A 16854-nucleotide genomic window follows, 5' to 3' on the forward strand; every position below is an offset into this window, starting at 1 on the left:
TTGTAAACATTTATTCAAGCGTCATCCCTGAACCCTCCCCCCGCCCCCCGCAGTGAGGCCTTCTGGACCACCTTTTAAAAATGTTTAATAGATTTTTTTAGTTTTATATTCACAGAAAATTTTGGCAAGACAGTACAGAGAGTTTCTATATACCTTGCACCCAGTTTTCCTCTTACCGTCTTATATTAGTGTCGCTCAGCTCCATAAGTGCAGGAAGAGGGACTGCCCTTGGCCCCCGCTGTGGGGGCCCAGCTGGAGAACCAGCCCCAGACTATGCAGAAGAAACCCTCTGGTTAATCTCAAAGGACAAGAGGAGCCCCCAGGGGTGGGGCAGCGGAAGGGGCAGGAAGCTGAGGGTTCCAGGCCAGCAGAACAGCACGTCCCAAACCTCCTGGGCCCCAGGGCTGCACGAAGTAGGCATTCAGTGGACATTTGTAGAATGAATGACTAAATGAATGGGCGTGTGAGGTCAGGGTGAACCCTTGGGGGGAGCTTTTTGTTTTTTGGTTCTCCAAGGCTAAATGTTTGTGATTTACAAAAAGCTGGGACATTGGCATGAGAGTTTCGTTCAGTTTTCATCCGGCTAGGTGTTTCTGTCTGGGATTGGATAAAGATTGAAAATAAATAGGGAAAATAGATAGTCGTGATTAGAAAGCAAAGTGAAACAAAAGAACCTAATCTCCTCCAGAATCATCGGGGGCACCTGACAACGGATGACGGCATTTGCGATGGGGGAGATTTGGGAAGCCAGCATCGGGGTGTGAATGTAGCAATTGTGACTTTCCAGTACGATGTCTGCTGGGTTTTTTCGTTCTTTTTCCCTCAGGCTTCATCCCAATTATATTATGTATTGGCAGATCTGCCTCGCCCCTCGTTTTGATCTTGTCTCACTCAGGAGGCAGGTGTCCTTGACCTCTGGTTCTTGCTGTGTCTCATCAGGCCGAGCCATTCACAGGAGAGCTCCCTTCCCAGCAAACTCTGCCCATCATCGGAGAGAAACTACACCAGGTTTTCCACAACGTCCTGGAAAACCTGACCAACGTCATGAATGGCTACTGTCTGCCAGAGCCTATTTTTAGCACAAAGGTAGGTCATGTGCGAAGGATAGGTATGTAGTCTGCACGCGTGTGCAGGTCTGTGAAGAGCCACGAGGGTTTAAACCATCAGATCCGAGGGGCGCCTGGGTGGCGCAGTCGGTTAAGCGTCCGACTTCAGCCAGGTCACGATCTCGCGGTCCGTGAGTTCGAGCCCCGCATCAGGCTCTGGGCTGATGGCTCAGAGCCTGGAGCCTGTTTCCGATTCTGTGTCTCCCTCTCTCTCTGCCCCTCCCCCGTTCATGCTCTGTCTCTCTCTGTCCCAAAAATGAATAAACGTTGAAAAAACAAATTTAAAAAAAAAAAAAAAAAAAAAAAAAAAGTAAACCATCAGATCCGAGGTCTTGACTGAAGTAAGGAATGGAAAAACGGCTAGTTCTCCATTTTTGCAAAGGACCTCTTCTCAGGAACTTCCTCACTTTGATTGTAAACACGGGTGTACGTTTCTCTTTGCTTCCATACTGTTGCGAAAGCTGTATTGCTTTTTTGTGGTTCAGTTCGTTGCATCCCGGAGAGTGTTCAAGGTGTGCGTGAGGAAAGGAGTCCACGTGGGTCCCCGCTTAGAGAGCAAGGAAGGCGCTTTGGTCAGAGACACGCTCTGTTCGTTGTTCATCGTTCCAGGGGCCCGTTGCCTACTTACTCTGTAGAGAAAGGAGTTTTCACACTTGCAGGCTTCTGCGCAAGACCCACGATGCTAAATTCATCATCACTGGTAATGACATCGTGCGTCACCTTCTATCTCTTAGTGGTGGTGACTGTGCGGTGGCATTTATGGCCAGTATGATATTATTTCCACCTTACAGGTAAGGAAACTGGGACGCAGAGAGGCTAAGAAACTTGTCCCGTTTCATCCGTGAAAAAGATCGGGTTGGATTTGAACACTGACCATCTGTCTTCAGGGTCTGTGCTCTTGACTCCCGCGCTGTGTTGTCTGATCGTGATCTCCATGACGGCCACACCTCTTTAGCCTTTGCACTTGCCAGCGTGTGCGTTCTTTCAGTTTTAAACCGCCCCACCCCTGTGGTGGCAGCACTCTTATCCTTCTCACTCAGAGGCTGTCAACATTTCGGCTGCCGGGACCCCTGGAAGCAGCCTCGTGTCGCTGTTAAGCATCTCGGGAGCTTGATGGCCCCAGTTTGCTTCTCACTAGCTGGGTGACTTTGGATAACTCAGTCAGCCTCTCTGTTTCAGGTTTCTCAACTATAAAATGGGAATAATGATGATCCCTACTTTGTAGGGTCATTTCTGAGGATCCGGTGGGAAGGTACAAATAAAAGTTTTAGCGCGGTGCCTGACACTGAGCAAGCGTCCTCGGATGTGAGCTCTTCGTGGGGCCTTGTGTAATATCCTCACGCCAGGCTGGCGGATGCATGGAGAGGGGAGTGCAGGGAAGCTGAGTATTCCCCTTGTGGTCAGGGGGCCGTTCCGCTCGGGACTGTTCTAGAGGCTGCTGCGTCTAGCTCTTGGGCTCCTCGAGTACGGGAGGAGCCTGGACCTGGGTGGTGCGTGTCGGGTGCCTCGTGGAGGGTGGTGTTGCCCAAGGACCCGCAGGGCCTCAGGCTGACGCCGTGGTCCCCGCTTCAGCTGAAGGAGTGGGTGCAGAAACTCATGACGACCCTGCGGCACCCGTCCCTGCCGCTGCTGGAGCTGCAGGAGATCATGACCAGCGTGTCGGGCCGTATCCCCGCCCCCGTGGAGAAGTCGGTCCGCAGGGTGATGGCTCAGTATGCCAGCAACATCACCTCGGTGCTGTGCCAGTTCCCCAGCCAGCAGGTACGTGCCCCCCACCCGGCCCCACCAGGGGACCCCCGGGTGCCACTCGGGAACTCAACTCCCGGTCACCGTGGCCTCTGATCGAGCACGCACGGTGTTGGGGGCTGAGAGTTTCCTTTTGAGCCCTTCTCTGCAGAACCCCACCATTTTCTCCAAAGCAACAACTGTTTAGATGAACACAGGGGGCCTCACTCTATAGAACTCAGATTCCGAATAGGAGTGAGCGGTTGCTACAAATGCAGGGAGCATTTTCCACACCCGACCTGGCTGAAAGAGAGGCAGTTGTGGGTTTTTCTTGCAAGACTGTAGCTTTGACTTTCCTCTGGTGTCTGTAGGGCGATCATCTTGGGACTAGATGTGTATATGATATTTTTACGTAATGGAAAGCCTTCCAGGGTCGTATAAAATATCTCTAATAATACTATGTTGGCCTGATTTTTTATTTTTTGCTTTTATCAAGCATTTTAAAGGCAATTTGCTTTTGGAAGAACCTGCCCGTGTCTCGTTAGATAGATAGATAGATAGATAGATAGATAGATAGATAGATCTCAAATTAGATAGTGGCAAATGGACTGAGAAATGCTGAATTAGGTGCATACTTTCAAGGCGGGGGAGAGAGGCGCCCGGTGGCTCATTCGGTTAAGCGTCCGACTTCGGCTCAGGTCATGATCTTGTGGTTCGTGAGTTTGAGCCTCACGCCGAGCTCTGTGCTAACAGTTCAGAGCCTGGAGCCTGCTTTGGATTCTGTGTCTCCCTCTCTGCCCCTCCCCTGCTCATGCTCTCTCAAAAATAAATAAACGTTAAAAAAATAAAAAAATGAATGGGAGACATACCATGGTATGTGAATGATATCTCGACTGAAAAATAACCAAAACACAACTCTAAAGAACCCCAGTTGAGAAAAGTATGCATTTGGACCTTTTAGGAATTTTTTGTTAGTGTAGATTTTTTCATTAAAAACAATTTTTGTTGCCAAAAGCGGTATGCTAATACCAATAAATCTAGGTATAAAAACAAGACCCCCCCCCCCCAGCACCTTCATTTTCCCTGGGGTTGAAAATTCCCTTCCCTTTTCCCAGACCACTCATATTTGTGGAGAAGAATAATACACGTGTCTTTACGGGATTGTTGTCATTTCTAAGCTCTTGAATTCCTCCAGCCATGTGTTCAGAGGGACAAACAGCTGGTGGCCAGAGAGCTTTGGAGCTGAAATTTTTGATTTTTAAAAATGTTTTTTAATGTTTATTCACTTTTGAGACAGAGAGGGAGAGAGGGAGGGAGGGTGAGCAGGGGTGGGACAGAGAGAGAGAGGGAGACACAGAATCCGAGGCAGGCTCTAGGCTCCGAGCTGTCAGCACAGAGCCTGACGTGGGGCTCGAACCCACGAACCGTGAGATCATGACCTGAGCTGAAGTCGGACGCTCAACTGACTGAGCCACGCAGGTGACCCAAGAAAATTTTCGATTTTTGAATGAGCCTTGAATGGGTCCTCCATGGAATCCCACGGTGGGTCCTTCTGGTGACTTCTGGAGGTGACCGGATCGTATGGTCATGAGTGGTCAGACCTATCCTGTCTCCCCTTCTAGATAGCCACTATCCTGGACTGCCATGCGGCCACCCTGCAGCGGAAGGCTGACCGGGAGGTGTTCTTCATGAACACCCAGAGCATCGTGCAGCTGGTCCAGAGGTGAGTCCCGGGCCCCCCCATGGGGTGTGGTTGTCACCACACGAACGTGGCGCTCTGGGGCTCTCTGAAGCTAAGACCCAGCCCATGGGGTTACCTATTCCTAACCCTAGAAACTCCAAGCAAGACCCTTTTCCCTTGTGATCTCAGTTCACCAAGTTGTAAAATAGGACTTAAGACACTTCACGCACAGTAAGTCATCCTGAGTTACAAGTGGATTAAGTTTTGTAAAGGGCGGATGACACATGGCGCATACTTAGGATAGCTTTGACTATATGACAGTGGGAATATAGTGGTTTTGTTGGCTTTATAAAGGGCTATACGGATTATTGTCGTTTTGAAATCATTGCAGAGGAGAGATGATGAAGATTTTTTCGGCTGTGTTTTGTTTTGAATGTTTATTTATTTTTGAGAGAGAGAGAGAGAGCACGCACGAGCAGGGGAGGGGCAGAGAGAGAGGGAGACACAGAATCCGAAGCAGGCTCCAGGCTCCGAGCGGTCAGCACAGAGCCCGATACGGGGCTCGAACTCACAAACCGTGAGAACATGACGTGAGCTGAAGTCAGATGCTTAACTGACTGAGCCACACAGGTGCCCCAAGAATTTGTATTTTGAGGAGCTATTGAACAGCAAGAACTATTCTAATGACAGGAAGAATGGCCATGTTGTGTGAAAACTGTGTCGCAGGAAAGCTTTGCATGTAAGGACAGAATGCAAACATTTTTAAACCGGAGGCGATTAAGTCTGTGCCCATTTACCACCTGCTGGAAACCACTGGAGGCACAGAGAGGTAGGACCCTGGGAGGCTGCCCCTCTCTTCAGGGAGCTCTTCGGCTCATGGGGACTCGGACTGCTCATAGAGGATCGACCTGACAAAGGATGTATTTGGATCCCCCACAGAAGAGAGTTTCACAGCCAAGCGCTAGGAGGGGAGACCCTCCCCCAGAACACTTTGACCGCTAACTTTAAACCCACCCTTTCGCTTCAGAGAAACACCTAGAAGAAAATGAACAAATGTTAAGTTAGCTAAATTCCCTAGCAGGTTTTTCTGTGTTAAAAATAAATAGCAAAGCTCTGTTTTTTTTTTTTTTTTTTTTTAATTTTATTTATTTATTTAGGTAATCTCTACACCCAACGTGGGGCTCACAACCCTGAGATCCAGAGTCATATGCTGTACCAGCTGAGTCAGCCAGGCACCCCTCATTTAAAATTTAAAAATATATGTATTTTTAAATTACATTTGATTTAAAAAAAAAGGAAGGAAGAGAAAGAAAGAAAGAAAAGAAAGAAAAGAAAGGAAAATGGGGCCCCTGGGTGGCTCAGTCGGTTCAGTTCAGGTCATGACCTCATGGGTCTTGAGTTCAAGCCCTGTGTCGGGCTCTGTGCTGACAGCTTGGAGCCTGAGCCTGCTTTGGATCCTGTGTCTCCACCTCTCTCTCTCTCTCTCTCTCTCTCTCTCTGCCCCTCCCCGCTGGCACTCTCTCTCTCTCTCAAAAATAAACATCCAAAAAAAAAAAAAAAATCACATTTGAGTAAGTGCATGTTTTGGGTTCTTTCTTTTGTTGTCATTTAAGTGACCCTGGGGTTAAACTGGTCTCAACGCCCTTAAAACTCAGTGTCGCGTCTCTTAAGGAATTCTGTTCCCTATGTGCAGAAATGATTTAGAAGAGAAAATGTTTTAGGGAACATCCAGGTTAAAATTTGGTTTTTAAAAGAGAAGTGAGGGGTGCCTGGATGTCTCATTTGGTTAAGGTGGCTAACCCTTGATCTCGGCTCACGTCATGATCTCATGGTTTGTGGGTTCGAGCCCTGTGTTGGGCTCTGTGCTAACAGTGCAGAGTCTGCTTGGGATTCTCTCTCTCTCCTCTCTCTCCCCCTTTCCTGCTCTCTTTCTCTCAAAAATAAACGGGCATTTTAAAAAATAATAAAAGGGGGGGCGCCTGGGTGGCGCAGTCGGTTAAGCGTCCGACTTCAGCCAGGTCACGATCTCGCAGTCCGTGAGTTCGAGCCCCGCGTCGGGCTCTGGGCTGGTGGCTCAGAGCCTGGAGCCTGTTTCCGATTCTGTGTCTCCCTCTCTCTCTGCCCCTCCCCGGTTCATGCTCTGTCTCTCTCTGTCCCCAAAAAAATAAATAAACGTTGAAAAAAAAATTTTTTAAAAATAATAAAAGGGAAGTGAAATTTACATAAGGATCTATCGATCAATGTCTCTCAACTTCCATTTACTTATTTTTCAAGCTGCCTTTATGCCTATGGTGGTCAGTCATTTTGGTTGTCAACTGTGCATGCAAGGCTGACCCTGTCTCTTCTCTCTGGGGATGGGCAGGTGCCATCCAAAGGCTCAGGCTTGGACTCTGGCTTGGGGTCACAACTTGGGCAAGTCACTGCTGTCTTTGGCCTGCAGAGTCAGCGCGAATGAACCGACTCCCACGTCCCTCCCCGGCTTGAGGACTGGGGAGTGCAGCCTCCAGATACTTTATTTCCGTTTTCCCCTTTTGGAAGTCCCAAAAGCCCGGCTGTAGACCCAGGCACCCTGGGAAGTAGGGCTGACGGCTCAAGCAGCCTCCCCTGCCTCCCCAGGTACCGCAGCGGGACCCGTGGCTACATGAAGTCAGTGGTGTTGGATCTCCTGAGAAGATATTTACGCGTGGAACACCATTTCCAACAAGGCAAGTGTCGCCGCCAGTGCTGGTGACAAGCCCACAGGGTGGAGGGGCCCTGAGCCTCACCCCTGTTGTCTCCCTCTAGCTCACTACGACAAGTGTGTGATCAACCTCAGGGAGCAGCTGAAGCCAAACATGTCCCAGGTGCTGGACTGCATCTTTTCCCACGCGCAGGTGGCCAAGAAGAACCAGCTGGTGATCATGTTGATCGTAAGCAGGACGGGGCACCCTGTACCCACAGCGGGAGTAGCTCGGGGTCCACAGACATTCTGGAAAGGGCCGGGGTAGAAATATTTTAGCTTTTGCTGGCCGTGCAGCCTCTGTCCTGACCTTGTGCAACGTCAAGGCCTGCAAATGGACACGGCTGTGTCCCAATAAGACTTTGTTTATAAAACCACGCGGCGCGGGTGGGATGCAGCCGCCCCTGGGTGCAATCGCGACTGACACTCACAGAGCGCCTCCTACGTGCCGGGCACTCCTCACGTGCTTTTCAAAAACCGGCTCGTTGACTTGAGCAAGCCCGGAAGGTGCGTACCGTGCTCACTCCCGCTCTGGCAGAGCACAAGGAGGTGAAGTCACTTTGCCAAGGGCACACAGCTGCTAAATGCAGAGCTGGGATTGGAACCCAGAGCCTGCCCCCCCCCCCCCCCCGGGGTCATGAGTTATTAGGGGCTATTGGATTCTGAGTCTGGTAGGACTTTGGGTTTGCCTTCTTGGAGAAGCACGGAATTTCTTCGTTCTTATTTCTCTTCCTACCAGATGGTAATTAGCATCCTTTATAGTTCACGGTCTCTTCCCTTGATATGGTCTCTGACCCGACTCACTTGGAAAATGCAAGGTCAGCAGATACTAGGAGATCTGGACTTGGTTTTAGCAAGAAGGCGCCGACAGATTTTTTTTTTTCTTTTTTGTAAAGATAGTAAATGTTTTGGTCTTAAGAACCATGCAGCCCATGTTGCAACAGTTCAGTTCTGCTGTTGTAGCATGAAAGAAGCCATGGTCAGTGTATAAGTGAATGTATAAACATTATTTGTGGGGCACCTGGGTAGCGCAGTCCATTAAGCGTCTGACTTCGGCTCAGGTCATGATCTCACCGTTTGTGGGTTCGAGCTCCGCATCGGGTTCTGTGCTGACAGCTCAGAGCCTGGAGCCTGCTTCGGATTCTGTGTCTCCCTCTCTCTATTTGCCCCTCCCCTGCTCACGCTGTCTCTCTCTCTCTCTCTCTCTCTCTCTCTCTCTGTTTCTCTCTCTCTCAAAAATAAATAAACGTTAGGGGCGCCTGGGTGGCGCAGTCGGTTAAGCGTCCGACTTCAGCCAGGTCACGATCTCGCGGTCCGTGAGTTCGAGCCCCGCGTCGGGCTCTGGGCTGATGGCTCGGAGCCTGGAGCCTGTTTCCGATTCTGTGTCTCCCTCTCTCTCTGCACCTCCCCCATTCATGCTCTGTCTCTCTCTGTCCCAAAAATAAATAAACGTTGAAAAAAAAAATTAAAAAAAAAAAAACGTTAAAACAAATTTTTAAAAACCCACTTTATTTACAAAAATGGGTGGTGGGCCAAATTTGGGCCTGGGCTTATAGGATAGTTAACACCCTGGCAAGATGGATTCAGAAATACTGATATTTTTGTAAAGAATCATTTTGAAATCTCCTAGTGCGGCATGAGGATCTCTTAATCCTAGCTGCACATGAGAACCTCCTGGGGGTAGGTGTAGGGGGACTTTTAAAAAATACAGACACCCTGGCCTCACCCCTGGTCAGTTAAATCCGGCTTTCTGGGGATGTGGCCCAGGCATCAGTACTTTCTGAAAGCTTTCCCCAGTGCGAAACTTCCTCGTGGGCTGCGTATTATATAATATTATCAGTTTAATGTTTAATTTCTTGGATGTTTCAATGGTTCTTTCGTTAGCTAGGAGGTCTTTTTTCTCAAGGAGGTACTTTTTTTTTTTTTTTAACGTTTATTTATTTTGCGGGGCGGAGGGCAGAGAGAGAGGGAGAGAGAGAATCCCAAGCAGCATCTGCATTATCAGGAGAGCCTGATGCAGGGCTCACACTCATGAACTGTGAGATCGTGACCTGAGCTGTAGTCCGATGCCCACCCGACTGAGCCACCCAGGCGCCCCACAAGGAGGTGTATTCTTACCGGGAGGGATCATGGGGTCTGTAACTGACTTTCAAAAACGAAAGCGTATGTGTGCACACACGTGTATGCATGCTAGAGAAAAAGCAGGTGTGGCCATACGGTCGAAGTTGAGCAGCCGGTGGAACTGCATCATCATTATAGGGGTTTTCCATATACCGACCCTCGTTTCTGGTGTAGTTTTGGCAATTCTTCCAAATCATGTTTGGAGGGAGAGCTTCCCAGCGTGCGGCCCATAAGTACAGGATTGGGAACTTAGGCCCGAAGGTCTGCCTGTCACGTGTTACCATCTCCTTGCCATTCGGAAGCCAGGGGCGAAAGCTCTGGATTATTCCGCTGTTTGCTACTCTCTGTGCACATACTGACTCTCTTCTGGGCGTGGAAGAGCAAGGGGCGCCTGGGTGGCTCAGTCGGTTGAGCGTCCGACTTCGGCTCAGGTCACGACCTCGCGGTCCGTGAGTTCGAGCCCCGCGTCGGGCTCTGGGGCTGATGGCTCGGAGCCTGGAGCCTGTTTCCGATTCTGTGTCTCCCTCTCTCTCTGCCCCTCCCCCGTTCATGCTCTGTCTCTCTCTGTCCCAAAAATAAATAAACGTTGAAAAAAAAAAAATAAAAAGTAAAAAAAAAAAAAAAAAAAAAAGAGCTAAACATTATGGACATCAGAGGACAGTCTTGGCGGGGTGGCCCCCGGAGCAGAGAGCTAGGACACTTGCTCTCGGGGGCTTCTCAGTGAAGGCGGCTGTAGATGTACCAGCTTGGTGGGGGGGATGTGTGAGATCCATTATTCTTTTGGCTCTCTTGGTTCTACTTATTGAAAATGTTTGCAAAGTTTCTACGTGATTTAGAGTTAATATTTTAGCACTCCACTGTAGAAACTGTAAAGAAGGAAGGGAGGTATTTTATACTCCCTAGAAAAACCACCTAAAAATATTTATTGCAAGTGGTGAGTTCTTTGCACTTGATGGTGCCTAGGACACTTTCTGAAAGGACTTGTTAACTGCATGATTACTTTGAATTTTTTTTTTTCAACGTTTATTTATTTTGGGGACAGAGAGAGACAGAGCATGAACGGGGGAGGGGCAGAGAGAGAGGGAGACACAGAATCGGAAACAGGCTCCAGGCTCTGAGCCATCAGCCCCGAGCCCGACGCGGGGCTCGAACTCCCGGACCGCGAGATCGTGACCTGGCTGGAGTCGGACGCTCAACCGACTGCGCCACCCAGGCGCCCCCTGCATGATTATTTTGAAATGAAAGTTTCTGAGTCTTTGAGGGGCCTTCATGTCTTTCTTTTTTTTTTTTTTTTTTTTTTTTTTAAAGTTTATATTTTGAGAGAGAGAGAGAAAGAGCACACCAACAGGGGAGGGGCAGAAAGAGGGAAACAGGATCCGAAGCAGACTCCGCACTGACAGCAGGGAGCCCAACACGGGGCTCGATCTCACGAACCGCGAGATCATGACCTGAGCCAAAGTCTGACGCTCAACCAACCAGGGGGACTTGGTTGCTAAAACAGATCACTTACGGGGAGGGAGAGAAGGTTAAGAATAATCTCCTGTGCAGTTTCTTCAGCACGTGTGTTTGTGTCCAAGTGTGAAATGTTAATGCGTTAGAAACGTGCTGATCGCTGATCGTTCTGATCGTAGAAACAGAGCAGGCTCATTCTAATGAGGGAGATGCAGAGGCAGGTGTAGAAGAAAGGACCCACGGCCCCACCATCTGGTGACTTCTTGGAAAGCAGCCTGGGCTGCGGCAGGGGTGGGGGCGAGTTGCTGGGGCGTTGAGAGTCCCAGCAGTCAGTGATTTGCCTTCTGAGGGTGTTTAGGGAACATCCGCTCTGAGCCATTCCTAAGCCCTTCTTGTGTTCCGGGCATAAGGAGGAGATGTCCAGAGCAGGTGCGTGCAGCCCGGGTCTCTAGCAGGCAGGTCCCTCATTCAGAAGCAGGAGGAGGGATGCCCGTGGAATGATCACCCCTCTCCTTCTTCTGCAACTCAGATCCTCCTTCCTGCTGGAAGCTGCCCTTGACCCCCCCAGACCCTGAACGCTCCCCGTGGGGACTCGCAGAGGGCGGCTTACCACACCCTCGCTAGAGCATCCCATGTGAACCTTACTTTTTGTTTGTACCGGGCTCCCATTGCCCCTCGTCCCTCTTGTCTGCACCTGTGAACCCCTTAAGTCAGGCAGCAATGTAGAGAGGAAAGTGAAGCCTCGGGGACAGAAGAGGCCTGGCTTCAGATTGGCCCTGAGCCTCACTTTCCCCATCTGTAAAATGGGCATCGTAATGTAACTCCTCAGAGGGTTGGGAGAATCTGGGGAAATGAACGTCAAGGGTCTAGTTGCTTGCCTGGGACACATTAAAGGCCTGATAATGGCCGCCTATTAATGGTGCTGTAGGTAGAGACTTGGTTGTATTTTTCATGTTAGCAGGTATGGAGGGCGTGTCAGGGGTGAGTGGGGGCACATGGTAGACAGTGGTCAAGGGTATGATTATCAGGCTCTGCCGGGGATGTGCAGAGAGCTGAGCAGCTGTCTGGGTTGTTGGGGCGGCCACACGCCCCAGCTGTGGGTGAGGGCTGGGCGTGTTTCCTTCCGGTGGGGAAAAGCCGTTTGGACTTCTGTGTTTGTGTCCCTCAAAGGATGAGCTCTGTGGCCCAGACCCTTCCCTGTCGGAAGAGCTGACCTCCATCCTCAACGAGCTCACTCAGCTGAGCAAAAGCGAGCATTGCAAAGTGGCCCTCAGAGCGAGACAGGTAGGGTCCCGGGGAGCGTCCTTCCCGCCACGCACATCCCTCACCCCGCACGGCCCGTCTGCCGCCATCCCACGTCCTGATCCCAGGGCCTGGCCCTTGGCTTACCCCAGCCCTCTGTCCCCTCCCCCCGCAGATCCTGATCGCCTCCCACCTCCCGTCCTACGAGCTGAGGCACAACCAGGTGGAGTCCATTTTCCTGTCCGCCATCGACATGTATGGCCACCAGTTCTGCCCGGAAAACCTCAAGGTGAGGCCGCTTCCTCCCATCCACCTGCCACAGAGCTCACACTGTGGCCCAAGTCTGGCCTCGGGGAGGTGGGCTCCCCGTGCCCTCCGTGTGCGGGCACCTGCCTTCAGAGCACGGTTGCAGGTACCATTGGTTCCGTCCAATGTGGCCAGGGCTGCCCGACGGGACCTCGGGGAGCCCGAGAGAGGTTCAGTCCTGCAGGATGGACAGAGAGTATCAGGCAGCAAGGCTCCCCCCGCCACCCCCGAGGTGCAATTGTATTTTATTTGATTTTATCGAATTTTATTTATTCATTCATTCATTCATTCATTCATAAATGTTTATTTACTTTTGAGAGAGAGGGGGAGGTGGGGAGGGGCAGAGAGAGAGAGGGAGAGAGAATCCCAAGCAGGGTCCATGCTATCAGCACAGAGCCCGACACGGGGCTCGAACTCACGAGCCGCGAGATCATGACCTGGGCCAAAATCAAGAGGGAGATTCTTAACTGACGGAGCCATCCAGGCGTCCCCCGGGGTGCCGTTTTAAACACTCAGATGTGATGGAGCTTACTAGGAAACCAGGAACACTCACACGGCTGGGTTACGGCTTCATCTTTTGGGTTCCCCGCGCCCCCAACTTTGGATCATTTGCAGGCCTCCAGGTACCCCCTCCGCATCTGGAACGGGGAGCCCCAGGTGTAAGCCTCCCAGAACTGCTCCCATTTTCAGGTCCACGGGCCTGGAGCACGGACAGAAACCACCGCCGGCTTCCCCTCCCTGCTCCCACCCCTCCACTCATCTTGGTGAAAACTTGGTAACATTTGCCTTGTCTTCCCCCTTCCCATCCTGTAGAAATTAATACTGTCAGAGACGACCATATTCGACGTCCTGCCCACTTTCTTCTACCACGCTAACAAGGTCGTTTGCATGGCGTCCCTGGAGGTAAGTAGGAGGGAGGACCCAGTAACAGCACCCGTAGTGAACATGCCGGTCCTGACATCCACCGCCCGCCTGCTGTGCGCCTGAGCCCGGGCCACGCGCCTCGCGAACGGGACCTTATCCTTCTCTCCACAGGGTAGGTACTGTTACCTGCCCATCTCACAGAGAAGGGCGTTGAGGCTCAGAGAGGTGGAGCGTCTGGCCCGAGGTCCCCCGGCTGGGGAGTGGCACAACCAGGGTCTCACGAGGTCTCTGACCAGGGCGCTTGCTGGTAACCCCCGTTTTCTCAGGTGCCGGTCCGGCCTCCTCCAGGCAGGGCACGTTGAAATGCTAACCACCAAGAGCCAAGGCGCCTCCTGCAGACTCTCTGATTCCCTGCGTTACATACCTTTGGAAGACTTGTCTGCTTGAGCCACAGAGCGGGAAGGAGCCTAGGTGACAATTTAAGGCGACCTCCCTGTCACCGGTCCTGATGGGGCAGACAAGGCAGTGACCAGCAGCAAAACTCTCCGATCTTGGAGTCTTGGTCCCCTGTGGTCCCCACTCCCTCTTCTGCCCCCTTTTAGACCCCACGGGTCACCCATCCTGGTGCTAGAACGTTGACTGGGTCTCCATGGAGACCGTTTGGGGCTTTTGCGTATGCGATGGCCCCAGACTCTCCTGAGCCTGCAGCCTTTACCTCCTCCCTGGTTTCAGCTCAAAGAATCCTTCTCAGGTCTCCCTGTTTCCGGCAGTGAGGCCACATAGCGCTCTTAAGTGCCTTTCTTCCCCCCCACCCCTTTCCAGTTTTCACTTATGTTGAGACCCACCGTGTGCCAGCCTCTGGGGAAACAGCAGGGGAACAGCCCCGGTCTCTGCCCTAACGGAGCTTCTCTCTGGCTGGGGAGATACACACACACACACACACACACGCACTAAATACAACGGGCATGCTGAGAATCGGACAGCAGTGTCTGACCTCACCGGGAGGGAGGTTCGGCTCAGACTCGGATGAGAAAGTGACGTGAAAGCAGGCAGCTAAAGAGCAAGTCAGAATTGGTGGGAAGACGCACAGAGGTTTCGGTCAGGGGGACCAATCCGTGCAGAGTCCCGAGCTGTGTGACCTGTGGCCCGTTGCTTTCCTTTGCTGGACATTTAGGTTCTCCTGCTGTAGCGGGGGCAATAATACCTACCTCACGGGGTTATTGGAAGATAAATGAGTAAGCACTTGCAGTAAGCAGTTGGTACTCATTATCCAGTCACCTGTCCTATTGGGGGCGGGGGTGTCCTCTGTCAGGTGGAAAGCAGCACCCCACCTTTGCTTTTCGGTGCGCTAAATCCCGTTTTTTTCTGTCTTGAGAATTTTCCACAGCTCTTTGAGCATTCTTTCACTTTGTTCCGCGGGTTTATTGAACACAATCCCGCCTCTTCTCCCTGACTCAAGAGGCGCACCTTGAATGTTACATTGTTACTTGGTCTCTGGAGATGCGGAGAGTTTTGGTCCTGCTAAAATGTGTGGGTGTCCCCCAGACCAGGCCTGGGTTCAATGATTCACTGGGAAGAACCGCAGGGCTCAGCAGACAGGCGTGCTCCTGGCTGTGAATTGTTACAGCGAAAGGACGCAAAGTACGATCAGCAAAGGGACACAGCGTGTGGGGGTGAAGTGTGTGGGGGAAGCCAAGTGAAAGCTTCCAGTGGGTCCTGTAGGCACTTTTTTTTTTTTTTTAATTTTTTTTTTTTCAACGTTTATTTATTTTTGGGACAGAGAGAGACAGAGCATGAACGGGGGAGGGGCAGAGAGAGAGGGAGACACAGAATCGGAAACAGGCTCCAGGCTCTGAGCCATCAGCCCAGAGCCTGACGCGGGGCTCGAACTCACGGACCGCGAGATCGTGACCTGGCTGAAGTCGGACGCTTAACCGACTGCGCCACCCAGGCGCCCCGGCACTTTTTTTTTTTAATGTTTGTTTATTTTTGTGAGAGAGAGACAGAGCGTGAGCGGGGGAGGAGCAGATAGAGAGGGAGACGCGGGATCTGAAGCAGGCTCCAGGCCCCGAGCTATCAGCACAGAGCCCGACGCGGGACTCGAACCCATGAACCCACAAACTGTGAGATCATGACCTGAGCTGAAGTTGGATGCTCAACTGACTGAGCCACCCAGGTGCCCTTCCTGTAGGCACTTTTAATTCCTCAAGCAATGAGTTATGACAACATGTTTGAAATGAGGCTCGGAGACTCGGTGCCTGGGGTTTTATTGGGGGTTGGTCCTAGCATGTAACTAAATTCCGAACTCCCAGAAAGAAAGCATATGTTCAGCATAAAAGCATCGTATAGCTTGGGTGCCATGAACCATTCTTATCAGGGAATAGTGGGAGCCCTCCCAGATCCAAGGTTCCTGATGCTGGCCAAGGACCTTTCGAAGGATAGCAGTTAGGCCTGCTGTGTTAACTTACTGCACACTTCTTACATTCCCTATTCAGTTAAAAAAAACCTCCCACTGTCTAAACTCTAGAACTGTGCTATCCAATATGGCAGCCACTGGTGACATCTGGCTCATGAGCACTGGAAACATAGCTTGTCTGAGTTGAGCTGTGCTCTGAGTATAAAGTGCACCCTGGATTCCAAAGACTTTGTGTGGAGAAAGAATTTAAAATGTATCAATACTTTTTCTGCTGATTACCTATGAAAATGACATTACGTTAGGTATTGGGGATGAAACGAAGTCTATTATTAAACATTTTCACCTGCTGCCTTTTTTTTTTAAAGTGGCTACTGGAAAATTTGAAATTAAAATTGCACACGTGGCTGTGTTACATTCCTCCTGGATGGCGCACTCTAGAGTAGGAGTTGGAAGTGACAGCCTGTGGGCCACATGTGGCCCACTGCCTGATTTTATAAATAAAGGTTTATTGGAACACAGCCACGCCCATTCATTTACATATCACCCTTGGCCGCTTCCAGGCTGCGACAACAGAATTGAATAGTTGTGACAGAGACGATGCATCCTCCATCTGTCCCCCAAAGTCCAAAATATTTACTCCCTAGGGGTACCTGGGTGGCTCCGTCGGTTGAGCGTCCGACTCTTAACTTCAGCTCGTGTCATGATCTCGAGGTTTGTGAGCTTGAGCCCCGCATTGGGCTCTGCGCTGAAGGCTTGGAGCTTGGTTGGGAATCTCTCTCTCTCTCTCTCTCTCTCTCTGTGCCCCGCTCGTCGTGCACGCACACTCTCTCTCAACATGAACAAAAATAGGTAAATAAAACACATATTTACTATCGAGCCCTTTGCAAAGAAGGTAACCTTGTAAAGAGTGAGCAGACTCTCTCTTTGCTACTTCGTAGGGCTCATTTAGAGAGGGTTTCTGGTATCGCTACAGCCTGAGTTTTCTCTGGTCTGGAGGGCCCTCTGCGGCAATGTCTTCTGTGCCTCTGCTCCCTTAGGTTTACGTGCGAAGGGGCTACATCGCCTATGAGTTAAACAGCTTGCAGCACCGGCAGCTCCCAGATGGCACCTGTGTGGTAGAATTCCAGTTCATGCTGCCCTCCTCCCACCCAAACCGGTATGGAGTGGGGCGCACCCGGGGGGGGAGGGGTGGTGGGTGTTTCTTTTCTCCCTGGCCACCATA

At 51.0% G+C, this 16854-nt stretch overlaps 1 protein-coding gene across 6 annotated transcripts in view; it reads left to right on the plus strand.

Annotated features, from left to right (window-relative positions):
- The window catches only part of ACACB (acetyl-CoA carboxylase beta), a 112891-nt gene that overhangs the window by 57899 nt on the left and 38138 nt on the right, over positions 1–16854 (plus strand). For all 6 annotated transcript variants that reach the window (XR_006707805.1, XM_045459127.1, XM_045459125.1 and 3 more), the window contains 9 exons: positions 940–1086; positions 2679–2867; positions 4454–4554; positions 7129–7217; positions 7297–7421; positions 11975–12088; positions 12222–12335; positions 13166–13255; positions 16670–16788. Coding sequence is in view for 5 of the 6 variants with exons in the window: in XM_045459127.1 (XP_045315083.1) it covers positions 940–1086; positions 2679–2867; positions 4454–4554; positions 7129–7217; positions 7297–7421; positions 11975–12088; positions 12222–12335; positions 13166–13255; positions 16670–16788 (1088 nt within the window). In the remaining variant the exon portion in view is untranslated. The remainder of the gene's footprint in view (positions 1–939; positions 1087–2678; positions 2868–4453; positions 4555–7128; positions 7218–7296; positions 7422–11974; positions 12089–12221; positions 12336–13165; positions 13256–16669; positions 16789–16854) is intronic.

This window comes from Leopardus geoffroyi, chromosome D3 (assembly GCF_018350155.1).
Source record: "Leopardus geoffroyi isolate Oge1 chromosome D3, O.geoffroyi_Oge1_pat1.0, whole genome shotgun sequence".
In the NCBI taxonomy this organism is placed as follows: domain Eukaryota; kingdom Metazoa; phylum Chordata; class Mammalia; order Carnivora; family Felidae; genus Leopardus; species Leopardus geoffroyi.